Source organism: Cyprinodon variegatus, unplaced genomic scaffold (assembly GCF_000732505.1).
Source record: "Cyprinodon variegatus isolate N-32 unplaced genomic scaffold, C_variegatus-1.0 Scaffold422, whole genome shotgun sequence".
NCBI lineage: Eukaryota > Metazoa > Chordata > Actinopteri > Cyprinodontiformes > Cyprinodontidae > Cyprinodon > Cyprinodon variegatus.
The window spans coordinates 417,028-435,446 of NW_015150875.1; the positions used below are offsets into that span (position 1 = coordinate 417,028).

General features: G+C 35.4%; 1 protein-coding gene across 6 annotated transcripts in view; it reads right to left on the reverse strand.

The window, feature by feature from the left end:
- Nucleotides 1–13,253, reverse strand: part of snap91 (synaptosome associated protein 91kDa) — an 82,769-nt gene extending 69,516 nt beyond the window's left edge. For all 6 annotated transcript variants that reach the window (XM_015388409.1, XM_015388411.1, XM_015388410.1 and 3 more), the window contains exons 1-2: nt 12,937–13,253; nt 12,503–12,853 (exon numbers count right to left, since the gene is read on the reverse strand). In XM_015388409.1, coding sequence (XP_015243895.1) covers nt 12,503–12,632 — 130 coding nt within the window. In that variant the 5' untranslated portion in view covers nt 12,633–12,853; nt 12,937–13,253. The remainder of the gene's footprint in view (nt 1–12,502; nt 12,854–12,936) is intronic.
- Nucleotides 13,254–18,419: the final 5,166 nt, after the last annotated feature.

The window sequence follows — 18,419 nt, forward strand, 5'->3', positions numbered from 1 at the left end:
TCTGTGATTTCCTTTTCAGACCTATAAATATCACATTAAAAGGTCAGAAACAGAGGACAGAGTCAGAGTAAGACAGGAGAGCAAATTTGTCTGCCACTGAGATATAGAGTAGCAGAGATATTAGCGCAATAGCATGAAAGATCTTCGACTCGGCTCATTAATCTGGACTCACACTGATGGTAGGAAACTCCCTCACATTAAAAAGGACCACAAAGATTCCTGCTGAGGGATCGAGTTTGCAGTTAATACTCCTCTATCAACAACCTGCACTGAAGTTCTTCTTTTCAGCACAACACTAGAAAATATCATGATTCCAAACAAGTTAAAGTTAAAAAGTAAAAAAAACAATCCACTGGACTTTGTTTCCAAGTTTGAAGAGGTTTCTCTTCCTATCCAGGAAGCTTTATCAATTCAAAATGAATTTAAAATGTTTCTTAACTTTTTTGGAATGACTATGACCTGCATGACTAAGAATCTTCACCAGCACAACTACCGGTAAATGCGTGACTGCAGACTGAACATGAGGGCTTCTGACTCTTTTCAAATTAAAAAGAAGATGATAAAGGACAGCGCTGGTCCTCTGGAACTTCAGTTTAAGGTTGCTCCAGTGTTTGTTAATCTAAGTCCAAAGGAAACATTTGAATAAAAAAAAAAATGCCCTGTTGAGTTTTAATCTGCAGACTGATGAATGATGCAGAGACGTCAAGAAAAAAGGAACAAAGTGATGATCTATAGCAACTTGGCTCAGGGATTGGTCCTGCACGCCTGCCAACAAAACCCTTAAACAAGAATTTATTGACTATTTAACTCCAGACAGATGAGACAGAAATGAAACTGAAGGTATACTGAGGCAGTCTGGGCTTAATTGATGTCTGTCCTGATTGGATGGATATCCAAAATTCAGCAGGTCACAGATTTGGAACAAACTACCTTGGAAAGTTAAAGAAATCTGCAGACTGTTCAGATCCTGCTGTTCTTAGAAGATCATTTTACAAAATAATAATGGCTGATTGTGACTCTGTAATATCTAGGAATACAATTAAACTGCAACTAATTCACCCTTCTAATATTACTGGGGAATAATTCTGATGACTGATATCTGAAATATGAAATATGATACTTCTTTTATCACAACAGAAAACACATATCATTCATTAAATTGCATTATTATACTTATCAGGGATAATCTGTGATTAAACAACATTGATGGAAAAAAAAAAAAATTCCTCAGCAATACAGTACGTTTTCCAGATATATCTCGGGGACAAAAATCTGTTGAACCCCCTGAGGCTTTTATGAGCTAAATATTAAAAATGACTATTTCCTTGTAAATACTGTCTTGTAACATTTTTAATCTCCAGGTCGGAGATGGAAACAGTTATTTGATCTGGGATGGTACTATAACAAGAAAGGAAAGGGATTTTAGGAAGAAGGTGAAGTAGAATTTGGAACAATTATTGGGATTCAATTTAATATTTTCAATTTGTGTTAGTTTGTAAATAACGTATAATTGTGCCTTCTCCTTATTTCACCTGTGTTTGCATTGATTCTTCACGGTGGCACAGTTTGTAGCACTATGCTCAGAGTCCTTAAGATTTTATATTTATATTCTATTAATATAGTAAAAATACATATTTGGCAAAATATTATTTTTTTGAATATCTTGTAAATATTTCAGAGTTTGTGATATCTTGCATTACAAGGTGCCCAATGTAAATAAAAAGTAAATCCCATTGAGGGGCAATCAGATCCCATCTCACCCCCATGCAGACACATTTAAACAACCATGCTGACAATCTAATAGCCTACCAGCCCACTTCATAGACTTATTTAGAACAACCCACACTTTATGTAAACACTACATAAAGCACATTCTACTCTGTTTTTTCACTTCCAGGGATATTTACATCTTTTAAATATGTTTCCACTTTTTCCTTCTGGGTTGCTGTGTATTTTTTAACATATTTTCTGAGGATACTTATTTTTCTATAAGCATCTTTGATTTCTCTTTTGTGTTCTTTATGGTCATTCTGAGCTAGAAGTGTCAAATAAATGGTATCATAGTCTCATAATTATTTCTGGTTGCCTGTAAAAGTAACATTTGTATTAAAAATAGTTGTGATATTGCAGCTTTTTGTTGCCCCACCTCTGCTGCCTGCACTTCTCCAGTCAGCCTGATGAACACACCTGCTCTCAATCATCTCCTCCTGTGTATTTAAGCAGTCTGTTCACCTTCTTCTTATTTTGTTTTTTTATTGGCGAATGGCAACCAACTTAAGATGCATGTACTGCCAACTACCAGACTGGAGTGAAGTCATCAATGATGTCAGAGGGAAGTTATTAATACATACCTCAATAGTATGCACGAATCTGCATATTATCTATCAATCTATATCCATACACACTCACATAAAAATTTATAAGTGTGTATAGGCACATGCATACATACACTTATATACATACTTTAAATGTGATTAAATCCAGGTTTTTTTTTTTAATTTAATTGATTTCTAACAAAATTTGATTTACTTCCTAAAAGATTTATCATAGAAAATACTATTTTCTCTCTATTGAGTATTGACTTTAAGTGCTGACGTTCCTGTGAATATTACATTCTAATAATACATGTTCCACTGTTTACTTCTGATTACAGTGATTACAAATCCCTGTTTCATGTTTCCCTATTCTGAAAAGAGAACTATTAAGTCCAGTATGACCAATGCTAAGTCAAGATATGACTACCTCTTCTTTCCGCCTTCCATTCCTACAACTATTACCCCCCACAGTGTTTTGAATTTTATATAGATCTCTACCAGTGTCATGAGTATCCAATTGTTCCTGTCAAACGTCATGGATTTTATTCTGAATTATAGATTTACCCTCACTTTTACTTAAAGGAATACTTCAACTGATATCTGATTTTAAGGCCTTTTTAGCAAATATATCTACTTCTTCAGTTCCTTCCACACCAGTTCCTCTTTCTTCCAGCAAACGTTCCAGCCTACCTCCTCAAACTTTCTAGCCTCTGGTGAATTCTGGACTTTTGTTCTCTGACTTTGTTCCTGCTCAGTGTTTTTGTTTACCTCTGCTATCTTGATTCATTCTCTGTGTACCGACCTTTGGACTGTTATTAAACTACTGAATTTTTAAAACTCCGAGTTGTTGTCTGAGTTCTTCCTGCCCAGTTTTTTGTCACCCAAAGGTTTTTTATAAGGCTACTTCATGATAATCTAAATGTAAATGTTGTGTTTTAGAAAGCCAAAAAGGGAAAATCATATGTATTTCACTTTGAGAATCAAGTCACTAAAAAAAGCACCATTACTGTATCATATAAATGATAGATTTTATAGAATAGGAGGGATAGTATCCTAAATAATGTCTCACATTTTATAACATTAAGTCTAGAGAACAAGAATCGGAGATTGAAGAGAAACCTCCAACTTTCTCTCTTGACTTCTAATGTGAGCCGTTATAAAATATAAAAAAAAGTCACTAAGCTTCTATTGTGTATCTCTGTCTATGTGGATGGGTGATGAGCTTTTAAAAAAAAAAAAATAATATATATATAAAAAAAAAGAAAAATCCGTGTTGTTTTATTATTTCTAAAATTCACTCTGGTAGTACTTAAAAGCCTTAACACTGAAGTAATACACCATGTGTCAATATTTTTTGACATTAGTGTATTTATTCATATGAGCAGGCAAGTCAAATTAAATGGCAATATAAATAGTTTTTTGGCACCTAAATTACAATAATTATATATACTGCACTTAAAATGGGATAATGGAGATGGATTATTTTTCTTATTTTATTGCAAGAATCTTATTCCATTTGCAGATCATTTTACAGTATTTGTCTATTCAAATCAAGTGCAAATACACTTATTTTACATTTTAGTTTACATTTTTATAGTGAAATGGCTCTAAAATGATTGGGGAATATGTTCTTGATTATTTCTGGAGGGGAAAAAAAATGAAAGTCTTTTCATTGATATACTGGAGGTTTGCCAATATAAAAAAGAAAAATTATCCTTCAGAAAAACTAAAAAAGAAAAAAAAACTTTGATCAACAAATTTAAGAATAGAACAAATAATCAACAATAACCTAGATGAGCGCTAAGAACCGTCCTAATAGCTTCCAAACATCACCCTTATCCTCGAGGCCTTCTGCCTCTTCAGTCTGGTAACACATTGATGGTGACACATGCAGTGGTAACAGCACCCTGTCTGCCACAGGGGGCTCAGCATGCTGTTTATGTTTCTAATAGCTTACAGTCCTGCTTCCTCCTGCCTCTTACCAACACACACTCAGCAGGTAATGTGTACTGCTTTCACCCTGAGCACATTATTACAGCATCTCTGCTAAAATAAACTGTTAATTGGGATTTCAATATTGAGAGAAGCTACAGAAATGGTGTTAATTCGTGAAGGATCTAAACCCTTAATCTTTCATGTGATTTGTACACAGTTACAAGCTAAACATTTGGTGGAAAAGAGAATTTCTAAGACAGATTTTCTAAAAACCTGACCTTGACTCTACCAACATGTCGTGACTGTTGGAAAAAGAAGCAGGATTTAGAGGTTTGGCAACACAATGAGCAGATAAACGATGAAGGGCTTAAGGAGGAGCAGGAATGGTACGGCTTGTCTTTGGAAACGGAGCCATTTTCATCTGGCTGACATTCAAATGTGGTTTCACTGATTAATTCTGGTCTGCAAATATACAGTATCTATCCAGAATGCTTGGTTGTTCCCACCTAACCAGAAAACTGCTACTGTATCTTCCAGTTCTTCTCACCAGGAATATAAAAAGCATTTCTCACACATTCTGTTACCACAGCTCTCATTTAGAAGCTGTTGTTTTAGGCAAAAGGGTTTAAAGTCGGTGAAGTTGTTATAATATCAGTATTTGGCTGCATAAAAGGTAAAAAAAAATAAGATGGAAAATTTTAAATCGTATTATGATTTAGCAATCGAGCTCAGAAGCAATCATTTTGATTCATTTTTTTTGTTTTTGATTTATTTTTCATATTTTTTAACGAAGGAGTCACTAAAAGAACCTCTAGTTGGCATAGAATATTTCAGTTTAATAAACCAGATTTTTCTTTTTTTTTTATGCTTGTCTGATTTAATGGTTGTTTTAACGCTATGAAAACACATTTAAAATGCTTTTGCTTTTTTTTTAATAAAAGCAAAGTTTAATCAATCCAAATCTGTCAAGCTGACTAAATATTAAAGACTAGAACCTTTTAACTTTAGACCTGAAAAAATAAAAAATTAAATCTTATGAAAGAGCCCCTTAAATAAATAAAATTTTAGGTCAATTAAGGAGATCACACATAGCTGGTCATAATGGTAATTAAACAAATTTTTATTACTTATTTTACAGTATTGTCTTCTATTAGAAACAGCTTTTTATTTGAGATTACAAAAAATAGTCAGATAGTCTGAACCCTAAAGTTTTTCCTTTTACTGAAAGGAAAATTCAAATGGTAACAGCTTTTTTTTTTAGCAAAAACTGACGATTAACTTTGATTCTACACACAGGAAACTTAATTACAGCATGTAATATTTTCTTCACAAATACAACATATTGGAAAAACTCAACTGTGTGGAGTGAAACTTTCGTGTAAACATTTGGCAGGATGATCCTTTCAATATGATCTTTGGTATATCTAATTATGTACCAACAGTCACCTTAGTTGCGTTAGGATGGGTGCTATAGAAGAAAATATCATACATAATACTTTGGGAATCAACAGACTGAAAACAACAAAAAAACTATATTAAATAATGATATAAATTATAGATTTTATAGGCAAGAATTGATAGTATCCTTAATAATGTCTCACTCTAATACACTGAATGCAGAATCTATGGATGCTAACTGTGAAAGACAAACTTAAGCTAGTAGATAGCTGGCAAATGTTAAGCCCTTTCATTTTTGGGACTTTTTAATCAATAATCACTTTGTATTACTGTATTTTTTAGGAAACTGCTGTTTATTCGAGTTTACAAAAACAGTCATATAGTCTAAACCCTGAGGCTTTTGCCTTTTGCTGAAATGAAAACTCATATTGTAACAAAACATATTTAAGAACCCTAACCCCAAGTTTGACAGGTCAGCACATCCAATATGCATAAACATCCTTAGAATTGGTTGCATTAAGTTTGGGGTTGTTAATTGCTGCATTTATGGCATTAATCAATGTTATTCAAACATAAACCATTTCATCCACATCTAATAGGGGTAACTGTGTTAATGATACCGAATTTTACTTTAAATGATGACATCAGGGTAAATGTGCAAATTCAGACAAAGAAGCCCAGAGAAACGTCTTAAACCCAAATTTCTCTGTGCAGATATTATGCATTCCAATATTTTTAGAGTACTGGCTGACTCACATCCCACTCAGAACTGCATCATAGAAAAACTGTGAATGTGATTAATGTGATAAATCTCTCTCCCTACTGATTTGTTTCCTGCCCAGCAGTTGAGATGGTAAAACTGTGGTAACAGGATAATTTGGACAGGACCGGACACGGCAGGACAGGAAAGGACAGCACAGGACAGGACATGACAGGACAGGACAGCACAGGACAGGACAGGACAGGATAGGATAGGATAGAATAGGATACACCTCCATAATGCGCCAAACTTCTCGGAAAAGACAACTTTGGGCTAGTGAATATTAAAGGATCTTGATGAAGTTCCATTTTGGACTTTGGCTTGAATGGCTTGATAACCAAATACTAATTTACATCCTTGACTCACAGCTGCATCTTCTTCTAGATAATGGCCAATTCAAGTGTGTTAATCAGAGCTTTGAGCAGTGTACTCAAGCCTCCTGGTTCTACTTGGTTTTTAAATGTACTTCGATTGTATTGAGCAATATATCCCACATTACAGGCAAATCTTTTTCATTTTTTAGAAACTTGTCTGATTTCAGTTCTCTTAACAGATAGAAGTGTGTCTTTAAACTCTTGGTTAACATGGAACAAATATATTGCTGCTACTGATTTATTAAGGGATTATAGACATAATCCTTTTTTCTTTGTGCATGTATGGAAAAAATAACATTAAGACATTTGAATGTGAGAAGAAAAAAGACATGGCAACAGTGTAACAAAGAGAGACAATAAGATTTACAGCAAGATTATATACATCATGTGATTCACTGGGCTTTTCTATTGGGAAATAATATATGACTTATTGACATTTTCTAAAACTTTAGATTGATTCCCCTTCATTTGTTCTGCCTGCTTAAAGCTGTAAAACAGAATCATGTCCTCGGTGTTACTTATAGCACAGAGTGACAGGCGGTTGTCAGCCTTCATATCATTAATCAGGAAAACAGATCACCTTACTGCTAAACACAATTTAACAACATGCCAAACGATAAGTGTAAGGTAAGAAATATAGCAACTACTTAATGGTTATATCACACAGTGAAACAAAATAAGACTAAAATTCCTATTTGAATGATTGTTAAGATGTAATAGAATTTAGGTTTTATTGAAAAATTAAAACCTGTTAATATCTTGTGTTTTGTTTTTGGCTGAAAAAGCAATCTATGCTTCATAAAAGGAAATATGCTAACATTATAATTTACTGCTGATTAAATATTGATGACTAAAAGCTCCATAAAGAGCAACACTTTTAAAGATTTTACCTCTCTCTTTAATAGATGTTTTAGGATATTTCAGGCATACTGTTATTAGTAATAACTGCGTAACTTGTAGTAGACAAATATGGTATTTCAATGAGTTTGAAAATAAGGAAGAAATCCTGGAAGGCCCCTTTTTTTAACTATTAAAAGTGTTATAAAAATACTAAAACTTTTACTGTTTATATCTAACATTACATTTCCTAATGCTTCTTTCCAAATTGATTAATGGCTGTGTGTAGTGGAAGGGGAGGTACTATCATGCATTTAGGTGGGTTTTTTTTGGGCTGCCTGGTTGTTATACTCCTGCTCTGTTCCACACTCCTGGTTGAGTGAACAGTTTCATGTACTGCTGCCCAATGAACAAGCAAGTTGTTTCACCAAGAACTCTATTGATACCAGCCTCTCTCAGTCAATCACTGCCAGATTGTCTCCTTGCCTCCACGAGTCTATTCCAGTAACTGTGTTCCCCACTTGCCTTCCTGTTTGCCCTGCCCTCACTGGATTATCGTCGACTTCAGTTTTGGCTCAGAACCAGGCCTGCCACCAGCGTTTTCAGCCAACAACTGGCCTATTATGGCAGTCTCCAGACATTTCAGTCATTATCTGCCTTCTTAAAGTCTGCCATCAGCCTGTTCAGCCTGTCACCTGCCTGTTCAGCCAGCATCTGCCTTCTGAAACCAGCTACCAGCACTGCATGAAAAGTGAGATTTTCGTCCCCGTAAACCCCCGCAGCCTGCTTATCCAATCTTCAGCCTGTTTAGCCAGCATCCACCTTCTTAAAGTCTACATTAGCCAAAGTCTCTCTGTAGTTCAACTACTGAGGTCAGGACTTTGTGATAAGTGTATATTTACTCTCTTCATCAGCCTTCCTGTCTAAACCATGTGAATAAAAAGCACCTCAGATCACAGAATCTTTTAAAAAACAACTAATTCTGATAAAAGTTTCGAAGAACCACACAACAAAAGATTTAAACAGGTTAAAAATTCGATCAAGATTATTGAAAGTAACATTGTTGTAGATTGCTCTCAATAATAACAAACTGTACATGTATTATCCCAATTCTGTCCATTACTATATTTCTGATAGTAAATACAAATCCAATTATGGGAAAGTGCATATTTTTAATGATCTATTTTTTGTAAAGCATTCAGGGTAAACAGATAAAAAGTTAGATCAGGTCAGGAGTTTTCTCTTAATCTATGCATTTAGAAATGCTGGAAATGTACCTTTAATGAACTAGTGATGACATTTCTATCACCATTACATTATTTTGTTTTGGACATGTCAAATATCTGCTATTTTCCCAGGATATCTTAAAATAAATATCTATCAAGAGCTAAGAGAAACTAATTTATCAGTAAAAAAAGATTTCCTAAAGCTAGTGTTAGCCTCCGTAATTGAGGGTTTGACCACACGCTGACACAAAATAATTATAAATATCAGTGCTGCAGATAAAGGCAAACTTAGGCAAACTTATATTTTCTTCCAATTTTATCACATACCAACTAATAATATTAATTTTTTTTAGAACGATTCTGTGAGATTTAATCTGACAAAGTGATGCATATGTGTAAAGTCAAAGATGAAGAATAGATGGATATCAACTTAATTCAGAAATATAACCCCCCAACCCTTCACACCTAGGTCCAATATCTTGTAGACTCTGCAAGTATTTAGAGTTAACCATTTGGAAAATCAAATGTTTTCTTCATACTTCCATATCTCCAGTTTTATTTATCTGTGAATAGCAGGTCTGACTGTATGTTTAGGGTAAAGCATCCTGCTGGAGAGTTTCCATTTCCAAACTGTCTTCCAGCCTTCCATCCAGGACAGTCTGCCTTGCAGTTTCCCTGTATCCTCCCAACCATAATGCTGACACCACCGTGTTTCTTGATAGGAATCTGCAATGTTACTTTAAAAGTTTAAAATTGAACTGACAAGTAGGAATGCACCGATCCACTTTTTTCACCTACGATACGATACCAATATTTGAAGTTTAATGTTGGCCGATACCGATCCTGTACTAAAAACAGCACTAAATTATTACCTAAAAATTGTTTTTTGTGTGAAAAAAATGGGATCATTCTTCTGTGCATATGATTTGATTTCCCTTTTCTTTAATAAAATAGGAAACAACCCAAATATAAATGTTATCACTCATTTATTTAACAACTGTGCACAAAATCATAAACCAAAAGTTCTCTGACTTAGTGAAAATGTAAAAAAAAAAAGTGTCATTATCATTATTAAGTATCATCTCTGTGATTTTTTTAGCCTGAATACTGTTACATGGAAAAATTTCACTTCTTTCTTTTGCTTCCATCAAAGTTAGCTGCTTCCTGCTGCTTCCTTTATGTTTTCAGAGTACGATAATCTCAGCATTGTTATGAAACTTCTGGAGGTGTTTCATTAAGTTGGTGATGCTGTAGTTTGAAGATTTAACACCTCCCCTCGGAACATTTCTCCCACAAATATTGTACGTAGCCATTGGGCTAGTAGGCTGAGAGAGCGTGAAAAACCTTCACACCGCAGATCCTTTCGCTCGCTCCATCATAAAAAATATGGCCGTGTTGTGTTGTTGCGCTGTCGCATGATGGCAGAGCATAGCATAGAGTTAGAATGACTAGATCTGCCCTTATATCGAGTCAACTGTCACCAATNAATGTTACTTTAAAAGTTTAAAATTGAACTGACAAGTAGGAATGCACCGATCCACTTTTTTCACCTGCGAAACGATACCAATATTTGAAGTTTAATGTCGGCCGATACCAAAAACAGCACTAAATTATTACCTAAAAATAGTTTTATTGTGTGAAAAAACAATGGGATCATTCTTCTGTGCATATGATTTGATTTCCCTTTTCTTTAATAAAATAGGAAACAACCCAAATATAAATGTTATGACTCATTTATTTAACAACTGTGCACAAAATCATAAACCAAAAGTTCTCTGACTTAGTCAGAATGTAAAAAAAAAAAAGTGTCATTATCATTATCAAGTATCATCTCTGTGATTTTTTTAGCCTGAATACTGTTACATAGAAAAATTTCACTTCTTTCTTTTGCTTCCATCAAAGTTAGCTGCTTCCCGCTGCTTCCTTTATGTTTTCCAAGTACGATAATCTCAGCATGTTCCTTGTTATGAAACTTCTGGAGGTGTTTCATTAAGTTGGTGATGTTATAGTTTGAAGATTTAACACCGCCCCTTGGAACATTTCTTCCACAAATATTGCACGTAGCCATTGGGCTAGTAGGCTGAGAGAGAGTGAAAAACCTCCACACCGCAGATCCTTTCACTCGCTCCATCATAAAAAATATGGCCGTGTTGTGTTGTTGCGCTCCCGCATGATGGCAGAGCATAGCATAGAGTTAGAATGACTAGATCTGACCCATATCGAGTCAATTGTCACCGATACAATCTATTTTTTTTTCTTTATATCTGGACCAATACCAATAAAAATATCAGATCGGTGCATCCCTAGTGACAAGAGAACTTTTTCTACATATTTTGGTCAACTTTAAACAAGACTCCCTCTTCACTCATATATAAATGCCAGATTTGCAGGACGCAAATTTATTAAGACAGTGGGAATCTCTTCGGCTCCTCCAACCTAACCATGGGCCTGTTTGCTGTTTATGTCATTAATGCTTTTCTTTCCCTGCCATGTCTGGTTAGAATAACACATTTTTCAAAATGATCCCTGACTTTTGTCTACTGTGTCTCATGGTCTTCATGATGCTGTTTGCTTTGTATCGTCTAATAATCATTTGATACCTGAATTATGCTGAGATTAAATAGCACATAAACTGACATTTATTTTGGTGAACAACATCAGTGTTTTAAATTCTTCTATTTTAAAACATTTAAAATGCATGAATAATTTTGCACAGTCAAGAACACATTTCTATTAAATATATTCAATGTTGTGGTTGAGAAAAGACTGGAAGAAGTGAAAGATGTATCACCACTTTTGTAATCATACACTGAAAAAAATAATGCAACCATTTTTGGCATTTACTTAATCATATTTAGTTACTTTACAACAATTGTTTCATGTTAGCAGGGTAGGACATAAAACAATTGTGTTAAAGTTAGTGATGCATTCATACCAATACCAGTATCGGGCAGGGCCCCCGATCCAGCACTAAAATGGTGGTATTGGTTTCGGCGAGTACCAACAAATAGGGCACCAATACCATTTAGAGAGCCAAACGTTTATTCAACTATTGTCCCCCATTCCAGGAGGCATAATAAGTTCTACTGGATTCACTTTTTATTAATCTTTTTCCTGCTTCACAAAGGTAGGCAACAGCTTGACAAAGCCGTGATGGCAATTGTTTTACATCAAGTATGCGGTTCTTTATATAAACGCACCATAAATACACACCAAAAGTAGTTAAAGTAACTAGATATGATTAAGTCAATGCCAAAAGCGGTAGCATTATTTTTTTCAGTGTATCTTTTGCAGTTTTTAACTGAAACCTTGTTCACCTGTACATGCATGTGTTACTGGCTTTTAAAATCTCATTAGGATGGAGATCAGTGAGGACTGTAGGAGTATTTTGTGTTTGTATCATTTGTTGGAATTGAGAACTAGAATTAGGATAAAGGATGTTAGGGTTGGGCCTATAGGAAGAACTCAATGAATGGGAATGTAGGCCACTCTAAGGACAGCTGTACCGGCTTGTGTGACCATATATTGTTGAATGAGGTACTGTATAGCAACCATATAGGTGCAACGGTGGAGCCATGATAACTCTGGTGGAAAAAAGCTGCATGAAAAGGTCAGAAAAGACATTAGGCAGCTCGATCAATCGATAGAAAGACTTACATTCCAAGTGTTTTTTCTTTGGGGCTGTCTGCTCATGTGTGGTGGCCTTACACACGGCCCTGGAGACCTCGGAGCCCGTCAGGGTGTACTGAGCCGCGGCGATGCGGTCCGTCAGCGTCTGACCCGACATCTTCTAAATATCCGCTGACTCCAATCCCCACGATCAGCATCCACAACTCCCACTCCCACCCACGCACCCAAAAAAGAGCGGACAGCCTGAATAATCCCAGCCGCCCTGCAACACGCCGCACAGATCCAGCACTAGAGAGGAGACGCTGGGACACTTTCTGCTCCCTTTGATTGCATAACACCTGGAAGTCGGTTCTGTCGGATATGCATGCGTTTCCTCCTCTGAAAACAAATAATAACAAAATCGGTAACAAAATCCAATCCAAACCCCGAATAAATGTGGTTTGTGGTGTTTCTCAGCCTACAGGATGATGCTGGTCGCTGCCTCCCCCTCCTCCCTGTGTTCCTTCCTTCCTTCCTTCCTTCCTTCCTTCAGCCTCCTGGATGATAATCCTCACCAGCAGCGGTTTTAACGTCCCTATGAATCAGCAGGGCATGCAGGGGAGCATCATCACCATCATTATCATCTTCATCCCCACTACCTCGCTCCTTGATCGCGGCCTGTGAGCCCCAAGATATGCGCTGCACCCCGGCTGGTTGGATGGTGATGGTTTCCGGTGAATTCACATCCTCTTATTTTATTTATTTATTTAATAACTCATGTATATCTCCCTTCTCGCAACCCCCCCTTGCTTTGAGTCAGGTGACGCTGCGTTCCCTCTTTTTATCGCGAGATGGAGAGAAGGCGTGAAGGCACGAGGGGGCGCATCTAAACGGCCAATCGTGATGCTTTTATTCTTTTTTTTTTTTTTTGTGAAGGTCATATGAAGCCTCCGGGTGAATGTAAAAAGATCTCTGATCCGCTCGTTCCTCTGTTTTTATGAAACAAATGATTTATGCTGCTGATGATGAGCAGAGCGAGGGATGAAGGAGGGAGGCGGGTTTTATCTCTGTCCATGGTGCTGATCTCTCCAGCACCATGGACAGACGCTCTGTTCACAGATCTGCTCTGAAAAAACTAATGCAACCGTTTTTGGCATTTACTTAATCATATTTAGTTACTTTAATATAATAGTTTCATGTTAGTAGGGTAGGACATAAAACAATTGTGTTAAAGTAAACAAATATGATTAAGTAAATGCTAAAAGAGGTTGCATTATTTTTTTCATTTTTCATGTTATTACAAACTTAACTCCATATGTATTTTTTTATTTTATTTGATAACATAATAAATCGGTTTTACAGAAGGAAAAGTTTATTTTTTATTAAAAAATATGGAAGTGATTGTATCCTTTTTTTTTATTAACCCTTTCACATTTTGTCACAGCGGCTCTTCAAGGATATTTATGTGAAAGAACCAAAGAGGATGGCATGAATGAAAAGAGGTTTTCAGGTTTGCTGCAGGTTTTCATGTGGATTTTATTTGGGACTGTGTCTGGAAAGATTTAACATGTACTATAATAGAAAAAAAATACTTAAACCAAAAGGAAAATGAATTGTAACTCAAAGGGGTTTCTTTCCATGTATTGTGGTAGAATTATTCCTCTTTAATGGTTTAACGGTGCATCTGGAGAAGCTTCTGACTAAAGGAACTGACTAGTTCGCTCTCTCTCTCTTCTTGTAGACAGTTTCACAGCGGATTTTGTTTTCCAGTTAAACACTGAGGTATTTATACTCCTCCACCTCTTCCACTTCTATTTATTATGATTCTCCTCCTCACACAAAGTGAATTGCTTACTGCAAAAATGAAAAATTCAAGTAACTAACAAACGGAAAACTTCCATTTTTTTATTTCTATCAAGTATTTTAGGAATTGTTTAATCTTTAAATTGTTTTCCGGCATAATTTAAAATAGATTATTTTAGGAAAACTATCATTTATCAAATAAAAAAGACATTTGGAAAATAAAGAAAAAATTGCATTAGTGTTTGTATTCTAAATGGCAACATGTAAAAAAAATATATATATATTGATGTATCTACTTTGCCTTGTGAAAGTATTCAGCCCCCTTGACTTTATCAACCTTTTACCACATTTCAGGCTTCAAACATGAAGATATGAAAGTGTAATTCTTTGTGAAGAATCAACCGTGAAGTGGAACACAATTTATTGGATATTTTACACTTTTTTTTTAGCAAATAAAAAACTACAAAAAGTGGCGTACAAAATTACAACTTTCAGTGCAGCAAACTCTTTCCAGAAGTTTAGTGAGGATCTCTGAAGTCCATTTAAAGGCAGAGAGCATCATGAAGAACAAGAAACAAACCAGACAGGTTCAAGATACTGTTGTGCAGAGGTTTAAAGCCGGATTTAGATACAAAAAGATTTCCCAAGCTTTAAACTAGTAATGTTATCTCCAACTCCAAACTGATGACATTTGACACCTTTTCTGCTTCATTCAGACCGATTCAAATCCCTTTTATTAAAAAAAAAAGAAAAACAGAAGTAACACAAGTACCCTCTTTCTTATACCAAACAGAATGTCCAGAAACACTCAGTACACAAGCACACAACACATGAATGACAAACAAAAATGTTTGAGTTGTTTATGAATTATTTTTTAATGGATAAATTACTTAAAACCTTTAATGAGGTACATATACTCATAAACAACACATACATAATCATATAATCATATACAGAAGAGATGCATTTTCATTTGGTGCAACAATTTCTACTGTCAGTAGATGCCACCCAAAAGAACTAGGTGAAGCTTCAGGTAGTAAACAACTTTATGACGCAATGGTTCAAAATGATTCAATGCTTCAAAAAGCCTTGTTTTGCCATCACTACTTTAAAAATCCCAATGAGCACTGTGAAAGTGATAATGCTGAAATGGAAGGAGTATCAGACCACTGCAAATTTACGAAGACTGATCAGAGATGCAGCCAAGAGACCCATGATCACTCTGGATAAACTGCAGAGATCTACAACTAACTCTGGACTCTGTCCGTGGGTCACCAGTCAGTCATTAACTGCAGAAGTCTAGTTTTATGGAAGAAAGATAATTCTTAAAGATATCAAAAAAAAAAAAGTCTTGTTTAAAGTTGTGGACACAAGCCACCTGGGAGACACAGCAAACATGTGGAAGAAGCTGCTTTGGTCAGATGAAACCAAAATCAAACCTTTTGGAAACAATGCAAAATGTTATGCTTGGCATGAAGGCAACACAGCTCATCACTCTGAGAACACCATGCAACACTCATGGTTTGGGCCTGCTTTTCTTCAGCAGGGACAGGGAAGATGGTTAAAACTGACGGGAAGATGGACGGAGACAAATACAGGAGCATTCTGGAAGAAAACCTGTTGGAGTCTGCAAAAGACCTGAGACGGGGAAAAACTGCAATGGAATGTTTCACATATAAACATATCCAGATGTTAGGATGGCAAAGTCAAAAACTGCTGTTCACAAATGCTCTTCATCCAACCTCACAGACTCCAGCTGATTTGCAAAGAAGAATGGGCAAAACATTTTCAAGCTGATAGAGACATAACCAAAGCAACTTACATTGGTAATCGCAGCAAAAGGTGGAGCTAGAAAGTTAACTGAAGGGGGGGCTATTCGTTTTGCAGACTCCACTCTTCAGTTTGTTTCATTTGGTAAAGTTTTAAATATCCGATACATTTAATTCCAATTCATGATTATGTCCCACTTGTTTTCTTCACAAAAAATAAAATTTTATGTCATTATGGTTGTGGCCTGAAATGCGGCAAAAGGATGAAAAATTGAAAGGGGCCAAATAATTTTGCACGGCACTGCATATTAATGTTTATTGATTATTCATTTATTTTGAGTCTGTTTTTGTTAATGATGCAATTTGATAACCAAATAAGTTGATAATTAATTTAATAATCAGTTTAATTATTAATTTCAGCCATGTTTTTTTTTTTATTTTATTCCCTGTGTGGCTCGGAGCAAAACTGCAAATGAGGCTTACTTTCAGTAATCGCCGTCCTTGATTCAGATTTGTGGAGTTCACTATTAATGATCCTTCTGAGCTCTAAGACTTCTCCAGCTCCTCCTGTATTACCGTGGTCCTCTCAGCTGCTTCCTTGAGTACTCACCTTTAGTTTATGGTAAGCAATGCTATACTTAAATTGCTTTGACCTCATATGCTGTTTGTTTAGCAATGTTCCTCATTTACACAGTAAAAAATTTATCACTCAGTGCAACATGCACCCTCCTTTGGTTCAAATTTGAATAAGCAGAAGCAACTTCTTTAGTTGGTGATTATTAACTAAGTGTAAATTACTAAAATGGTAAGAAGGCAACCAGATTTCAACAGCTGGTCCAGGAGTTTAACCTGGAGTAAAAGATTAAAGAACCTTTTTGAATAAGCAGATATCAATAATAATCATTTATCTAATAATCAGTAATTGATTTTACTCTTGATTTGGGTGGCCTATTAATTAACTATAAATCTCAGTTCTAGTTACATAACATATTCATAATCTTCTGGTAAAATTGCACAACACACACAATGCTGCCTTGCAGATATTCTGACTGGGTCCCTGCTAGGTCTTGGGTTTTTCCTAACTTGTTTACTAAGGTTCTCACATAGACCATGATCATTGATGGAGGAGATTGCCTAAAATGTACTCTTCCTCTCTTGTCACCTTGCTCCTGCTCAGCATCCCTGCCGCCTTTTTTTCAACTCAGCTGGTACTTGCAGAAGTAGTTAATGTATTATTTCAGCTTGAGGGTTGTTAATTAGCTGGTCCTGGGTGAAAATAATCAATTTACTGTGGTTGCTGTGGTTACGTATCATAACAAGTATCCAAAAAGGAAAAAAACATGAGTAAAACTCCTTCATGGATATTTCATGGAGAAATAATGTTGACAAAATATTAAATAACAAACTGCTCTTTTGCAGCAGTCGAGTTGTTAAAAAAAAAAAAAAAAAAAAAAGGGAGATGGTGTATTTTTTATTTTTTGGAAGTATTCATGGCCTAATTGATATATTCTATTAACCTAAAGCACTATGCATGGAATGGTTGTTATATGTCAGGTATATTGACCTTGATCAAGGCACCTTTCAGTAGAACTGCAGTCAGTCCCTGGGCTGGCATGGCTATCACTGCCCCTACATAGTTAGGGACAAATGCAGAGGATAAATCTCCCATTGGGATCAGCTTCATAGTCATGGCAGGCCACTTCTTTGATTTCACTTTGGAAAATATTTTGGCTATAAATCTATTAAGATTTGAAACAAATCCTCACAAAATATTGCAAGTAAATATCTGAATCCTTTCAAGTCAAGTATTTTTTTATTCAAATTCAATCAATTAAATTGAAACAGCTGAAGTAATTTTTCAAATCTGCAAAAAATTGTTTACAAATTCAAATACATTAGAATTAGTCTGAAAATTACATAAGCATATATAAAATTTGATAATTTCCCTCACCTTTCCAATATTAATTTAGAGTATTTATTTTATAAAATAGACTGTTTATCAGAAAATCAGTATTGCTTCTATTGGCTAATTTAAAGTAAGCTACGCTACATGCTGGCAATGGATGAGTTAAACCCATTTAACAGGTCCGTCGAACTAAGCTATTTACCATTGATCGGACAGCAGTTATTCTGCAAGTCACATGAGGGACCTTGCAGTCAGATGTCAACATTCAATTAATTTATGATCAGACATCAACTGTAACGTAAAGGAAATTGGACCCAAGATGCTACACAGACAGGACAGTGGAATGAAACGGTCTTTATTAATGAGAGTGGGCTAAGTGTGGACTGGAAATCCCCTGTGGCAGAGACAAAGTTGCTGGCCTTAAGTGTATATATACACACATACATATATATATATATATATATATATATATATATATATATATATA